Here is a 12,169-nt window from a genome sequence, read left to right as displayed (position 1 = left end):
TTGGTCGAGATACAAAGGTCAAATAACATTTTCAGCTAGATAAAGGAAAAAAAAGATATAAAACGATTGGGCATGTTTTTCTTTCACTCTCGCAAAGTTACATTGTGCTCTTTTTACGTATTAGAAAAAAAGGATAAAGCTGGTAATTAATATTGAAGCTTATAAAATGTCCAAATCATAATTATAGCGAGTTTAACAAAAAGACCGTTCATGATAAGACAATCTCAGAAAAATTTCGAGCGTCAGATGCAACATCGCATGATCAAACTGACTGATTTCCAATTTTTTCAATGAAATCTCTGTGAAAACGCGCAATGAATTTGTTTTGAATGCCCTGAATAAAATCAATCAATTTACATGGCAAAAACAAACAGCAGTTTTAATAACATGTGACCAATTTAATTTGAAGAATGCCATACATGTCAAGTGTGTTTACACTGAAGACCATCAATCAAACGAAATGCTGCCATCTTCTGGTGAAACAGTGCCATGATCATGTTGGCAGTTTTGTAATTGATCCACATGCACGATGGTGTGAAAGTTGGCCTCCAAATTCCAATAATGACTTTAATGTAAGTTTTTGCAGGGCTGGAGTTTAATAAATGCACCTGGTAACCCAGACTTGATAATATTCAGTTTAACACTGCAAACCCCAAGACACAAAATTTAGTCTCACTATTCCTGAAATCTTTTCTTCTGTGTCCTTTACAATTCATAACCTCATAAACTGAGGAGTAATTTCAAGTTTAAGTGATGAAATTTACCTCTTTGAATAAAAATAATTAAAAAAAATTATGATTCTGCAACTGAGCTGCAGCCACCACCAAATCTCCCAAAAGAAGAAATGCCACCATGAAAGTTTTATTTCTCGCATTGAAAAGCTCAAATGTCTAAAAATGCAAGTTTAGAAATACACTCAACTGTGAAGATTTCAGGATTGTATTCAATGTAATGCACATTTATGCCACTTTCATTGAATTGAAGTGTAACTGTGCCTCATTACGTGTAGACGACACTTACAATGTAATAAATCTTAAGGCCTTTAGACAAGTGAGCAAAAGAATGTTCAACAGAATTTGAACACTGTAGCTGACTTTGAGGTAGCAAAATACACTGAAACTGCCAGAAGCCTCACCCCTGATCATTTCCATGATTTAGTTTCAGGAACGCCGTCCTGTTGTACTGATTCTACCAGGGCAGCTCGGACCCGTCCCAGTTGTACGCCTTCCCGGTCTTCTGGACACTCAGTGCGTTTATGATGTTCATCAGGCAGTTCACAGAGTGCTCGGCACTGAACAGTTTGTCTTTAGGCACGTTTCGGTGATAAGGCCGCGAGAGGTCTGTGTTGACGGTTCCCGGATGTAAAGACACACACACCACCTGGGAGAAACGCAAACCAGAATCTGTTGGTTTCCAAGCATCAGTGAGTGCACTATCTAGCAGTTTTACAACAAGTAAAGCAACAGATAACCTTCCGTGTTGACATTTACCTTTGGTCGACCGCGGCCCAGCTCTATTGACAAATTCCTGGTGGCCATGTTGAGAGCTGCTTTGGACATTCTGTAGCTGTACCAGCCGCCCAGACCTGAGGGGTGACGCAGAGGTTTTAAACACGAGGGATCACTCCAGAACACAGCTGCAGGGTTTTTATGATAACCGTTTAGCATTGATCAAGCTCTTCTTATTGGGAACCAGCTGTCAGTGTAGGATCAGAGTCAGGTATACTCTTTACTGTAACACAGGAGTGTCGAACATAAGGTCAGAGAGAGAGAGAGAGAGAGAGAAAGAGACATGTCAAAGCAGAGTCCTCTCTAGCTCCCATGATTTCCTTAATAAAAATTGTTACATTTTGCTGCATCCTTTGGCTCACCATGCTGTATATGAACTTATATGACTGGAGCGACCTGTTCCCGACTTCAAGCAGCAGTGGTGTAGCCAACATAATGTGTGTGCAGAAAGTGTGTTTGAGATACCATTATCTCCGATGGATCCCACTTTGGCCGTGATGTTGACGATGATTCCACTGTGTTGCTTGGCTTTGTCCGCAGGCTGCTGACCAAATCCACCACTGCCTTTTTGCAGGAGAGGTGCAAAGTACTTAGCCATGACCAGGGGACCCACTGTGTTGGTTGTTAAGGTGGAAACGATGCCCTGAAACAGAAAAAACAAAAAAATCATTTGTGTGGGACATTCTTCATTTTTATTTTGGAGACAAATGGAGAATTTACTGACATATTTTATGCAACTACAACAAGCAAATCAATGGAAACTATAACCACATGACATAAATTAGGCTGGTATGAGAACTGTTTTTTCTGCATGGTGGAGCAGTGGTTTGCACTCTCGCCTCACACCAGAAAGATCTGGGTTCAAACACCAGCTTGGCCTTTCAATGTGGAGTTTGCATGTTCTCTCCATGTGTTTGTGAGTTTCCTCTGGATTTCTTTCCTTTGGATAGTCCAGTCCTAAAAAATACATAAGAGGTTGATTGGTGATGCTAAATTGCCCCAAGTGTGTTTGATCTGTGATAGACTGGTGACCTGTCCAGGCTGTATGATGCACATGGGTGCAAACCACAGGGGTCAATGTCTGTTTATTGCCCCTCAACACTGACGTGGGATTTTCTTCCTTGCAATCACATTTATGTATATTCATTTAATAACAAATTTATGGAGATATGGTTGATATTGGAATAAGGGTGTTCACCTCACAAAAGTGATCATTTGGTCTAACCATTTAATCTCTTATTTATTTAGTTAAGAATTTGAAGCACCATAAACAGCTATAACCCATCTTTACCTGTGCAGAAACGTCCCTCAGACTGGTTTCTCCTTTTCCAGAGGGATGAAGCATCGCCGCGGCGTTCACGACCAGATCCAGCCGGCCGAAGCTCTCCTTCACCCGCTCCGCGGCTCCGCGGATGTCTTCCTCCCGGTTCACGTCCAGGCTGAGGATCGTCACTCTGCCCGGGTGTTGGCCAGACAAGCCCCGCAGCTCGGCCGCCCCGTCCGGGTTCCTGCATGTCGCTATTACAGAAGCGAGAGCTTTATTCTTCAGTATGTGCCTGCAGAATTCAAGCCCCAGTCCCCTGCTGGCTCCTTGGATCAGAGCGACGGGCGCAGCCATGTTGTCAAATGACATAACCAGCGGGGCTGGTGGTGCCTTCAGGTTCACACGAGGGAGTGGAAAGTGGCAAATAAAAATTGAAGAAATGGTAAATATAATTTTTAATTATATTTTTGGAAGTAATTTCACTTTAAAACAAATCTCAGACAGAAAGGAACAAAAAAAAAATTGAGAATTGTGTATCAAACCTTGAAAACATTCACAGTCGAAGGAAAACGAGGCGCCCTGAAAGTAACATGTTTAATAACAATCAAGGTCTGCCTCCTGCTGGTTCGTTGATGTATTTACATAATTCTAAAACCATAATAGCATAATGACATAGGGAAATTATTTTACAGAGAAAAAGTAATTATCTGGGATACATCGGTGTACTGGAACAATGTAACAGTCTGCTAACCTAAATGAATAATTTAAAGTTTATTTCTGCAGCACTTTGCAAAACAGTGTTTATAATAGCTGTTGAACACCATTAAACAAAATTAAGAATTAAAGAGGAATGTTAAACTCCAAAACAAAACACGTCAAAATCAGAACACAGCAGCAAAGTTTAAAGCCATGCGTCACTGTAAATTAACTAATGAAATACAAATATGAGGTACAGAAAACAGGCAATGAATGTGTTCTATGCCATCTGTGTAACATCTCCAAACTTCTGTCATGTGGGGTGATTTATATTCTTTTAAATGTGTAAGAGCTGGATGGATAATATATCAGTAAAATGAATTATATACAATCATGAGTGATGGAGTCATACTGTGGAATCAAGCCTGTGAGTGTGATCTGGGGCTTTTATTCCAACTTGAAATAAATTCCTAATGTTCTATGGACTTGAAGTCAACAAAGAGCAGGTTTCCCTTAACAGAGCTGCTTCGCAGGATTTTCACATATTAGCTGTTATTATTTCTGTCCACGCTGATAAGGCCCAAACTGTCGGATCAACACCAATATCATGTTATAATATTATTTATGGAGCATTGTTGAAATAATGAAATGTGACTCCAATCTTTCAGGTACCTTAACTTAATTGATTACACAATGTTCCTGACAAAATACTGCGAACAGGAGTCACTCCACAGAGCAGTTGCAAGTTTTGACTATTTAAAAGGGGAATACTTGACTGTTACAATAGAAATAGCATTTCAATAATATTTAAATTCATCCTCCAGACCAGAAGGGGGCAGTCAATAAATACAACCACCGGTGTTTAAAGGAAAAAGCTTGTCGAATATTTGTTTCTGTTCCATTGTCACTTCATATACCAACCTTAAAAGCATGAATATGTTTTGTAAGTGTTGTAAAATGTATTTTTTAAATTTGAATGTTTGGGGGTTTTAGACAGTTCGTTTCATCCGTAGAAGAAGTCGGTTGCCGAGCAACCAGTGGACCGTAGCGTCAGCTAGGAGGCTCGGCACTAAGCTAACAGCTAACCGCGTAGGTTTTAGGAGTTAAAACAGAGAATAAATGCCACTGAAAAGAAGAGGTGCGCTGCAGCTCGCACAGAGGGAAGTGGATGACATTGAAAAGCAGGTTTGTTGAAGATTTGCGCTTGTATGTAACGTTAACCAAAGCTAACCATCTGTTCACGTCTTGATTAAGTGTGATCAGATAACTTCATGTGATGAAGCTTTAGCACTGTGAGATCCCTTTATAAACTCAGTACGGTGAAGTCTTGAACTCCAACAGCTCTATGAACCATCTTAGTTGTGTGTCGCACTCGCCACACTATCCATAAGCAGTTGCAGATAGATGTTATATGTGGTGAAAAGCAGGTAGTTGAACAAAGTCACACAATTTCCCCACATATGGATGATAATTCGCTGTATAAGTAAATGTCATCTTTGCATTGAATTTGTTCTTCTGGGCAGGTTGACAGGCTGGTGAAGGATGTACGGAATCAAGTCACAACCATTGAAGATGCATCTAGAAAGTAAATAATTTTGATTACTAAACTAGTTTTAGATTCCCTCACCAGGACTTCACTTGTTTTACCCAACCTGTAGTTCACCTTTTGTGTTGCAATGGACTTATGACTCAGTCTGTGTCAACGTCTCCTTTTCAAAAGATGTCAGGAACTGCAGAGCTTGGCAGAGAAGACACAAAATACACTGAAAAAACTCACAAAGGTTGGTGACATATGTATTTAATTTGTGTATATCAATGCAGTTTAATCCATAAATAATATTAATTGCAATTAACTGATCTACAACAAGATTGCCATTAAAATAATCATCAGGTTGAAACACATCACTCCTGATGCTTGTTGCATGTTGCTCTATTTTCTAGGCAGATGAGCTGGCTCCGGTGGGTAACTATGATCAGAGGAAACAGGAAGAGGAAACACGACTGCAAAGCATCTTGGAGTGTTTGAACAACCTCTCTCTGGAGCTTTCACCACCAGGACCCAGTACCACAGCAGGGTCAGTGATGTCTGTGTGCATTTCAGAGAAAACTGACAGGGATCGTGTATTTCATTTTGTGCACAATATTACTCTTTTGTACAAACAAAAAAAACTTTGCAACATCATTTAATACTTCAGCTAGCTTTTAACACTTCCAATATTTTCTTTACAGTGATGTTTCAAAAGAAGAGAGTGAGACTGGAGGTGATGATGATGATGATGATGATGATGAAGAAAGTAGTGACGACGACAGTAGTGAAGATGATGATGATGATGATGATGAAAAAGAGAAGAGAGCAGTGAAGCCGCCGTCTCATTCAGACCAGCACATCTACACCGTCCTGAGTGACTTTAAAGGAGAGGAGGAGGGAGACCTCTCTGTGCGGGTACAGTCATTCTTCATTCTGAGACTAATTTAAAACATGCTAGAATCATGTGAGGGGCTGTAGTGACAGTTTGACTAATCTCACACAGCTTTCGTACCTTTTTAAAGGTCGAGTGAAGCCTGTGTTGACTGACTCCTTTCTTTAAAATCCTGTTTCTTTTTGTAAGAAAAGCAGGTTAAAGAGCTGTCACACTTTTGAAATCATGAGCATGTCAGGCCTGTTAGAACACACACTTTCTTCTTAAAGAGAAATTTAAGACGAAATTGAAGTTCAATGCAGAGTCATGAGTTGCTCAGAGTAACAAGTGAGTTCAGTTTTTGTGATTATTGGATACTTCATGTACATTCTGTATTGACAAATGTATCTAATATCTTATTCTTTACTGGTAACGATGCTGTTGAAATATTCGAAACAAATCTCAATTTGAGGCAGTTCAGCTCAAAACTACTGCAAACTTCAGATTGAATGAACAAACCCACAGGAGCTGTTGTGCTGAATTGTTTTAATATACCTACTCTTCGTACAATTTAAGCTTTTGTCTTTTGTGTAAATGCTTCATAATTCAGTTACCCTCAGATACAAATTGTGTGCAACAATGTTTACAAGAACAATGCTGAAATAACTCCCTCCTCATAAAAAGTAATAAAAAGCCAGGGTTTTTATTTTTTAATTGATACATTTTTTTGTCACCTTTATTTTGCCAGGCAGGTCGGTTGAGAACCAGCAAGGAAACACAACGACTAAACAACAATGTAGACACTACTGGACACACTCCCTTATTCAGGGGTTTTAACAGAGACTGAGATTTGTGTAGTGAATATTGAAAAGGGATTGTAGATATATGAAAGCAGTGAGTCCAGGAGCAGTTGGAAGTGCTGAATGGATCCAGTCATGAAGCTGAGAGCAGCACAGTAAATGGAGGAGAGCTTTTGAGGATCTGTAGATCACATCACCATAATCTAAGACTGGAAGAGGTGTCATTTCAACCAGAAGTTGTTTAACGGAGTGTGTAAAGGAGGATTTGTTACAATAGAGAACCTTTGTGAGCAGAACGTTTCTATGGTTTTCAAACATGAGTAACTGAAATCAAGATCCTGACTTTTCTATTGTCTCCACGGTGTTTCAGCAGGGACAAGTACTGAGTATAATCAGGAAGACGAGAGACGGATGGTGGCTGGCTGAAGACGCCAAAGGCAACAGAGGAGTCGTTCCAAAAAACTTCCTGCAGGTATGAAAGTCGCTTCGCAGCAAGGCATCCAGTGTTTGACTATTAATAATCATTCACATTTACCTTGTTAGTTGTAATGGCCAGGCCCACCAGAGCTTATTTATATTCATAAGAACTGCAAGACTTTCTATAAATACACCTGTAAATGTGTTAGATCGGCTCCGGTGACAAGAACAATGAAGATGAAGACGATGGAACCGATGATGATGATGATGAGGAATCGGATGAAGAGGACCTGCAGGACAGTGAGGAAGTCATCCATGACCAGGACAGTAAGAGGTGCAGTGTTTCAACCTTCAGGAATGCATAACCGCCTCTAATAGATGAACATCAATATTTAGAAATCCACAATGTTTGTTTTGCTCCTTCAGCGCTTCACATGGAAACTGGTCCACGGTCAGAAAGGCCTTGACTGAGGTTAAAACTACATTTTCTAACTATTTCAATCAATCGACTGAACTTAAAGTCAGTTTCCTACAAATAACTGTAGTAAGAATCCAGTTTGGAGCTGTGTGTGATTTACACTTCTCCTGTATTGCTTCAGATTGATGCGACAGATGTGCTGTCTGCCATGGGGGCCATACCGTCAGGATTCAGACCGTCAGCTCTCAATAAACTTCTGCTGGAGGAAGGTCATTATGGAGGAAACACATTATCTCATATCAAACAGAAAACACAATTCATACTTGTTGAAGTCTGCCACCAGCCTGGAGAGGCAAAGCAGCAGCGAGTCAAACTTACTCACTGGATACCGGTCCTTATTTCACTGAATTCCAATGATCATTTTAGCTTTTTAATTCACATTACTTTGCCAGTTTCTTTTGTTTTTTTGTGTGTGCATGAAATGAAGGAATGAGAGCTTCTCCAAGCTCCTTCTTCATGCTGTAACTGACCTGCAGTCAACAGATTGGGAGTATATATGTAAAGAGATAGATTTTTAACTTTAATGACACAGACATTATAAAATACAGAATTAAAAGTTTTGTTCATGTAGTTTTTTTTTAATATCCATTCATGGTTGTTTTCTGTCTCTTTGAGGTTATTTTGTGTCTCTTTTGTAGTTTCGTTCCATTTTGAAGGGTTTTGTTTATCTTTGTAGCTGTTTTTGTAGCTGTGGAATTCTAATTTCTTTACTTCACAATAAAGAGCATATCCTCTGCTGTCTGTGTCGTGTTCTAGGTGAAAAATACAGAGGAAGCCACTACATCCAGCCGGAGCTCAGTCAGTCGCAGCTCTCTTTTAAAGACCTCTTCCTTGACGCCGACACGGGCAGGGTGAGGCTTTCCAAGTGTGACTCGGACATGATGTTGGTCTTTCATATGACTTGTCCAGGTGAAATCTTTGCTCACGAGTGGATTTTCTGGCACGCAGGTTCGTGCGCGGCAGGTCAGGATCTGTGTTTGCTTTACGCTGTGGAACTGCACGATGATTCCCACTCCGGGGGTCGGAGTTCAGGTGCTGAGCAGACACATCCGACTCTGTGCCTTCGATGGGACTCAGGTATCAGGAGCCAGCAGCCTGTTCTTCACTTAAATGCCTGCAGTGTGAATTGATTTCAGTTCTAAATTCTAAAATCTTTTTTCAATCAGAATTGTTCTCCTACATTTCTTTGTTTTTTTTATGTAGAGCAGACATCTTCAATAAAAATAGCTGAACTCAGGGGTGATTTGTGACCGTCGCTATGCTTGTGATCCAGGTTTTGAGTAACATCCACACTGTGAGAGCAGCCTACAACTCCAAGAGCCCAAAGACCTGGAGCTTCTCCCCGCGGGTACGGGAAGCCTCATAAAACTCAAACTGTTTACTCAACAGTGAGACGGATCCTCTTCTGACGTCCTGATTTGATGTGCCGTGTGTTCCAGATGACCGGCATGCTGCCCACCTTAATGAACGGAGACTGTTTCTTACGCTGCAGCTCTGCAGCTCCTAACCTCGGCGTCCTCTTTGAACTTGGAGTCACTTTCATAAGAAATGTACGAGCTCTCACACAAACCTTCAAACTGAAGGGAAACGGAAAGACTGTCCTGCTGTTATGTGAACACAGTGAGTGTGTGTCTTTGTTTTAGTCTACAGGTGAGAGAGGAGACCTGAGCTGTGGGTGGGCTTTCCTGAAACTGACTGATGATGCAGGAAATCCGCTTCCAAACAGGTAAATACACAAATAAGACGCTCCAGTGTGTCTTCATAAGAATGCTACTCAGCTAACCTCACACTTATATTCATCATTAACATTTTCATCCACCCAAATCACAAGCTTTTATTCTGAAAAACCATCTCACTGCTCTCTGCGTGCAGGACTTACGATCTCCCGGTGAACGGAGGCACTCCCTATGAGGAGGATGTGCCAGTGGAGCCAACAATAACCAGAGGATGTAAGAAGACGGGACAAACGTAATCCCCAAAGGCAAGACTGTGTTCTATTCTGAGAGTCTGTCCTCCTCTCAGCCCCAGGAGGAGTTCTCCAGCAGATGCTCCAGGCCAGGCGGCAGCCCAAACTGACCGTAAAGCTCAAATCAACCAACAGCCAGACCAGAACACAGCTGAAGTAAGCCAGAAATAAGCCATCCTTACACCTTAAACACAGTGCATCACATGGAAATGATTTAGTGCAAAAACTCCGTATTAAATGTATTTGAGCACATTCATGGTGCATTCTGTTATTCAACCTGAAGCTGGGCTGCATGTTGCCCCTGAACTGAAATTTGTGTCGACGTCCTGACCTTAGATGTTCAAAATCGGTGACTTTTCACCCTCCAGTCTTCTTCCAGATACTCTGCTACACTGTCTGAGCTGCGTCCACCTGCTGGCCTTCCACAGGCAGCTGCTGGCGGACACTCTGCTGATGGACAGGCCTACCATGCAGAATGCAGGTAACAGTCTGAACATGTCCACAGCTCAAAAAAAGAGTATATTCTCACAGTTTTCTCTGTTTCAGATCCAATCTGCAGCCCGATCCTTTCAACCTTTCCTGTGCTGCTCGAACAAACAGACCTCCTGGATGCACTCAGGGTCAGAAAGCAATGACTAAGGGGGAAAAATAGAAGCATACTTGAGAAAGAAACCTTAAATGCAGAATCATTTTGAAATGATGAGATCGACATATGATTATGTCAAATTTATAATGATGACTTTTCTTTCAGAGTGCCTGGATGGACGCCATGGCCAGCATGAGCAGAGCACAGAAGGTGTGTTTCTATGTCGTAATGTGAAAACCTGTCGGCCTTTTTGAGGAAAATGTACACATTTCACTGTAAATACATGGAAAAGAGTCGAGATGAGGCAGGAAGTAGAGGCCAGCCTTCAGGAAACTACAAGTCAGTGCTGTAGCTGTAATAGCAGGACACGCCTGCAGGGGTCGCTGTCGGTCTGGACAGTGAGCTGTGGCTCCACGTGTCATGATGAACTGCTTCTCCTTCACAGAGAGACTCGTCGTTTCTGAAACACCAGTTTGCTGAGGTGTACATGTCGTCCGTGTATTTCCTGCTGCACTCCCCCTCGCTGCCCCGCCACCGCTGGGCCGACCCGCCGTCCGAGGAGCAGCGCGCCCGGGTCATCTACGCCACCCTGGACGCCCTGAAGAGCCAGCGGCGCTCCGCAGGCCCAGCAGGAGGCCTGGAGGTCTTCACCAGCCCCTCACACTCACATCTTGCTTTTGACATGACCGAGTTGACCTTTGACCTTCTCCGTATTGGGCGGTGACAGCAACATCCACCGCATCCGGACACAGAAGCCATTTGAGAACTTTAACATATATAGTTTCTTTTTTAATAGAGTTATACATTTGTGCCATGAATAAAACAATTTTAAAGAAACTGTGTTTCTGGACGTCTTGCAATGTTCTGCTGACATCAGCTGATGGAGGACTGAAGGCTGAACTGATTCAACACACACACACACACACACACACACACACAATTCATGAAGCAAATTCACCCAAAATTACAAATCGATAATTTTGAAATTAAACAGTTTTTTTGTTTTAGAACAGCAACAGATTTGGATATTTTTCACTTAATATTCAGTGTGTTCCAACAGTTTTTCATCTACAGTCTCTCCTAAGATACTCCATTACATTCCATCTAACTTAAGTTTTTTTTTTTTTTTTTTATCATTGACTGTTGTTCCTCCAAACATCGAACATTTTTTTCTCATTTAGTGATATTTTAATATCAATCCAATGTTTTCAACAAATACCAGTCCACTTTCTGCTGTTACGACTCCTTCTTTCATATCATAACTTCTGTGTGTTTTATATCATAACGTGTTTGATTTTGCAAAGATATCACCAAAACACATTTTGGAACTGCAGAGCTTCGCACAGATCTCTTCATCTATGATCGAGAAAGCCAGTTCATGGCACTACTGAAACGGCGTGGCTTCACAGTATCACTTGTTGGTATTTACTTTCCATTCCTGTTGTCTAGCACGGTGACACCCACTTATTCAACACTGGCTGTGTGTGAGTGTGAGTGTGTGTGTGTGTGTGTGTGTGTGTGTGTGTGTGTGTGTGTGTGTGTGGAGTAGTGTAGGGTTACGGGACACCAGAGCAGAGTTAATAATTAGTTGGCGGCAGTCTTTTTATAGGCGGGTATAAAAGAAGAGGAGCGGTGGGAGGCCGGTTCAGTCTGGCTGCAGACGCCCATCACCACACAGCGAGGCAGTGCAGAGCTGCGATGTGTGACTCTTGATCTGATTTCTGAGAATAATAGTTATACAGCTGTGGGATTTGTTAAGTGACGATAAAATTTATTCTCAGCAAGAAAGAGAATAAGTACGTTTCAAAAATACCCATCAATTTTCCTTAAAAAGCCGACACCTGACTGGACCACACCCATCCAGCATGACCTCCATGCTAAACCCAGCTCTCATTTCATCCCTCTGTCTAAGCATCAAACCTTCCAAAACACCGTTTCCATCTCTGTGAGAACGTTGAAGTGGTGCTTGTGGAGTGTGAACATACACTCCTGCCCGCAGTCGCTCTCTGTGGCGCCCGGTTAGCAGGTCGATCATATTGCACATCCTGTATTTCC

The 12,169-nt window shown here is 41.7% G+C and overlaps 2 protein-coding genes across 3 annotated transcripts; one reads left to right on the top strand and one right to left on the bottom strand.

Annotated features, from left to right (window-relative positions):
- Positions 1-395: 395 nt before the first annotated feature.
- LOC115399029 (C-factor) lies at positions 396-3,141 on the bottom strand. Its single transcript, XM_030106152.1, has 4 exons — positions 2,800-3,141; positions 1,974-2,151; positions 1,491-1,585; positions 396-1,380 (listed from the first exon to the last, which is right to left on the bottom strand). Exons 1-4 carry the CDS (start codon positions 3,139-3,141, stop codon positions 1,189-1,191), a joined length of 807 nt encoding a protein of 268 aa, XP_029962012.1. The 3' UTR covers positions 396-1,188.
- A 1,360-nt stretch (positions 3,142-4,501) lies between these two features.
- Positions 4,502-10,920, top strand: nphp1 (nephronophthisis 1). 2 transcript variants are annotated; one of them, XM_030106148.1, is made up of 20 exons: positions 4,502-4,653; positions 4,992-5,053; positions 5,189-5,249; positions 5,410-5,543; positions 5,698-5,911; positions 7,038-7,139; positions 7,294-7,418; positions 7,511-7,556; positions 7,684-7,771; positions 8,319-8,413; positions 8,511-8,639; positions 8,836-8,910; positions 9,002-9,112; positions 9,206-9,288; positions 9,435-9,511; positions 9,585-9,684; positions 9,897-10,009; positions 10,075-10,148; positions 10,280-10,324; positions 10,560-10,920. In XM_030106148.1, exons 1-20 carry the CDS (start codon positions 4,588-4,590, stop codon positions 10,836-10,838), a joined length of 2,079 nt encoding a protein of 692 aa, XP_029962008.1. In that variant the 5' UTR covers positions 4,502-4,587; the 3' UTR covers positions 10,839-10,920. The 2 variants fall into 2 exon arrangements, with proteins under 2 accessions (XP_029962008.1, XP_029962009.1); XM_030106149.1 differs by having other exon boundaries at positions 9,908-10,009; positions 10,560-10,735.
- Positions 10,921-12,169: the final 1,249 nt, after the last annotated feature.

Source organism: Salarias fasciatus, chromosome 13 (genome assembly GCF_902148845.1).
Source record: "Salarias fasciatus chromosome 13, fSalaFa1.1, whole genome shotgun sequence".
NCBI classification, from domain to species: Eukaryota; Metazoa; Chordata; class Actinopteri; order Blenniiformes; family Blenniidae; genus Salarias; species Salarias fasciatus.
This window is presented reverse-complemented; position numbering and strand designations above follow the sequence as displayed.

Excerpts from the sequence above, each read along its gene's own strand:
- LOC115399029 (XM_030106152.1), bottom strand. The coding sequence starts at position 3,141 with ATGTCATTTGACAACATGGCTGCGCCCGTCGCTCTGATCCAAGGAGCC. Across the intron at positions 1,586-1,973 it reads GGGATCCATCGGAGATAATG|GTCTGGGCGGCTGGTACAGC; the intron begins GTATCTCAAACA and ends GTCACCCCTCAG. Across the intron at positions 1,381-1,490 it reads TGGGCCGCGGTCGACCAAAG|GTGGTGTGTGTGTCTTTACA; the intron begins GTAAATGTCAAC and ends CGTTTCTCCCAG.
- nphp1 (XM_030106148.1), top strand. The coding sequence starts at position 4,588 with ATGCCACTGAAAAGAAGAGGTGCGCTGCAGCTCGCACAGAGGGAAGTG. Across the intron at positions 4,654-4,991 it reads TGGATGACATTGAAAAGCAG|GTTGACAGGCTGGTGAAGGA; the intron begins GTTTGTTGAAGA and ends TCTTCTGGGCAG. Across the intron at positions 5,054-5,188 it reads ATTGAAGATGCATCTAGAAA|ATGTCAGGAACTGCAGAGCT; the intron begins GTAAATAATTTT and ends CCTTTTCAAAAG.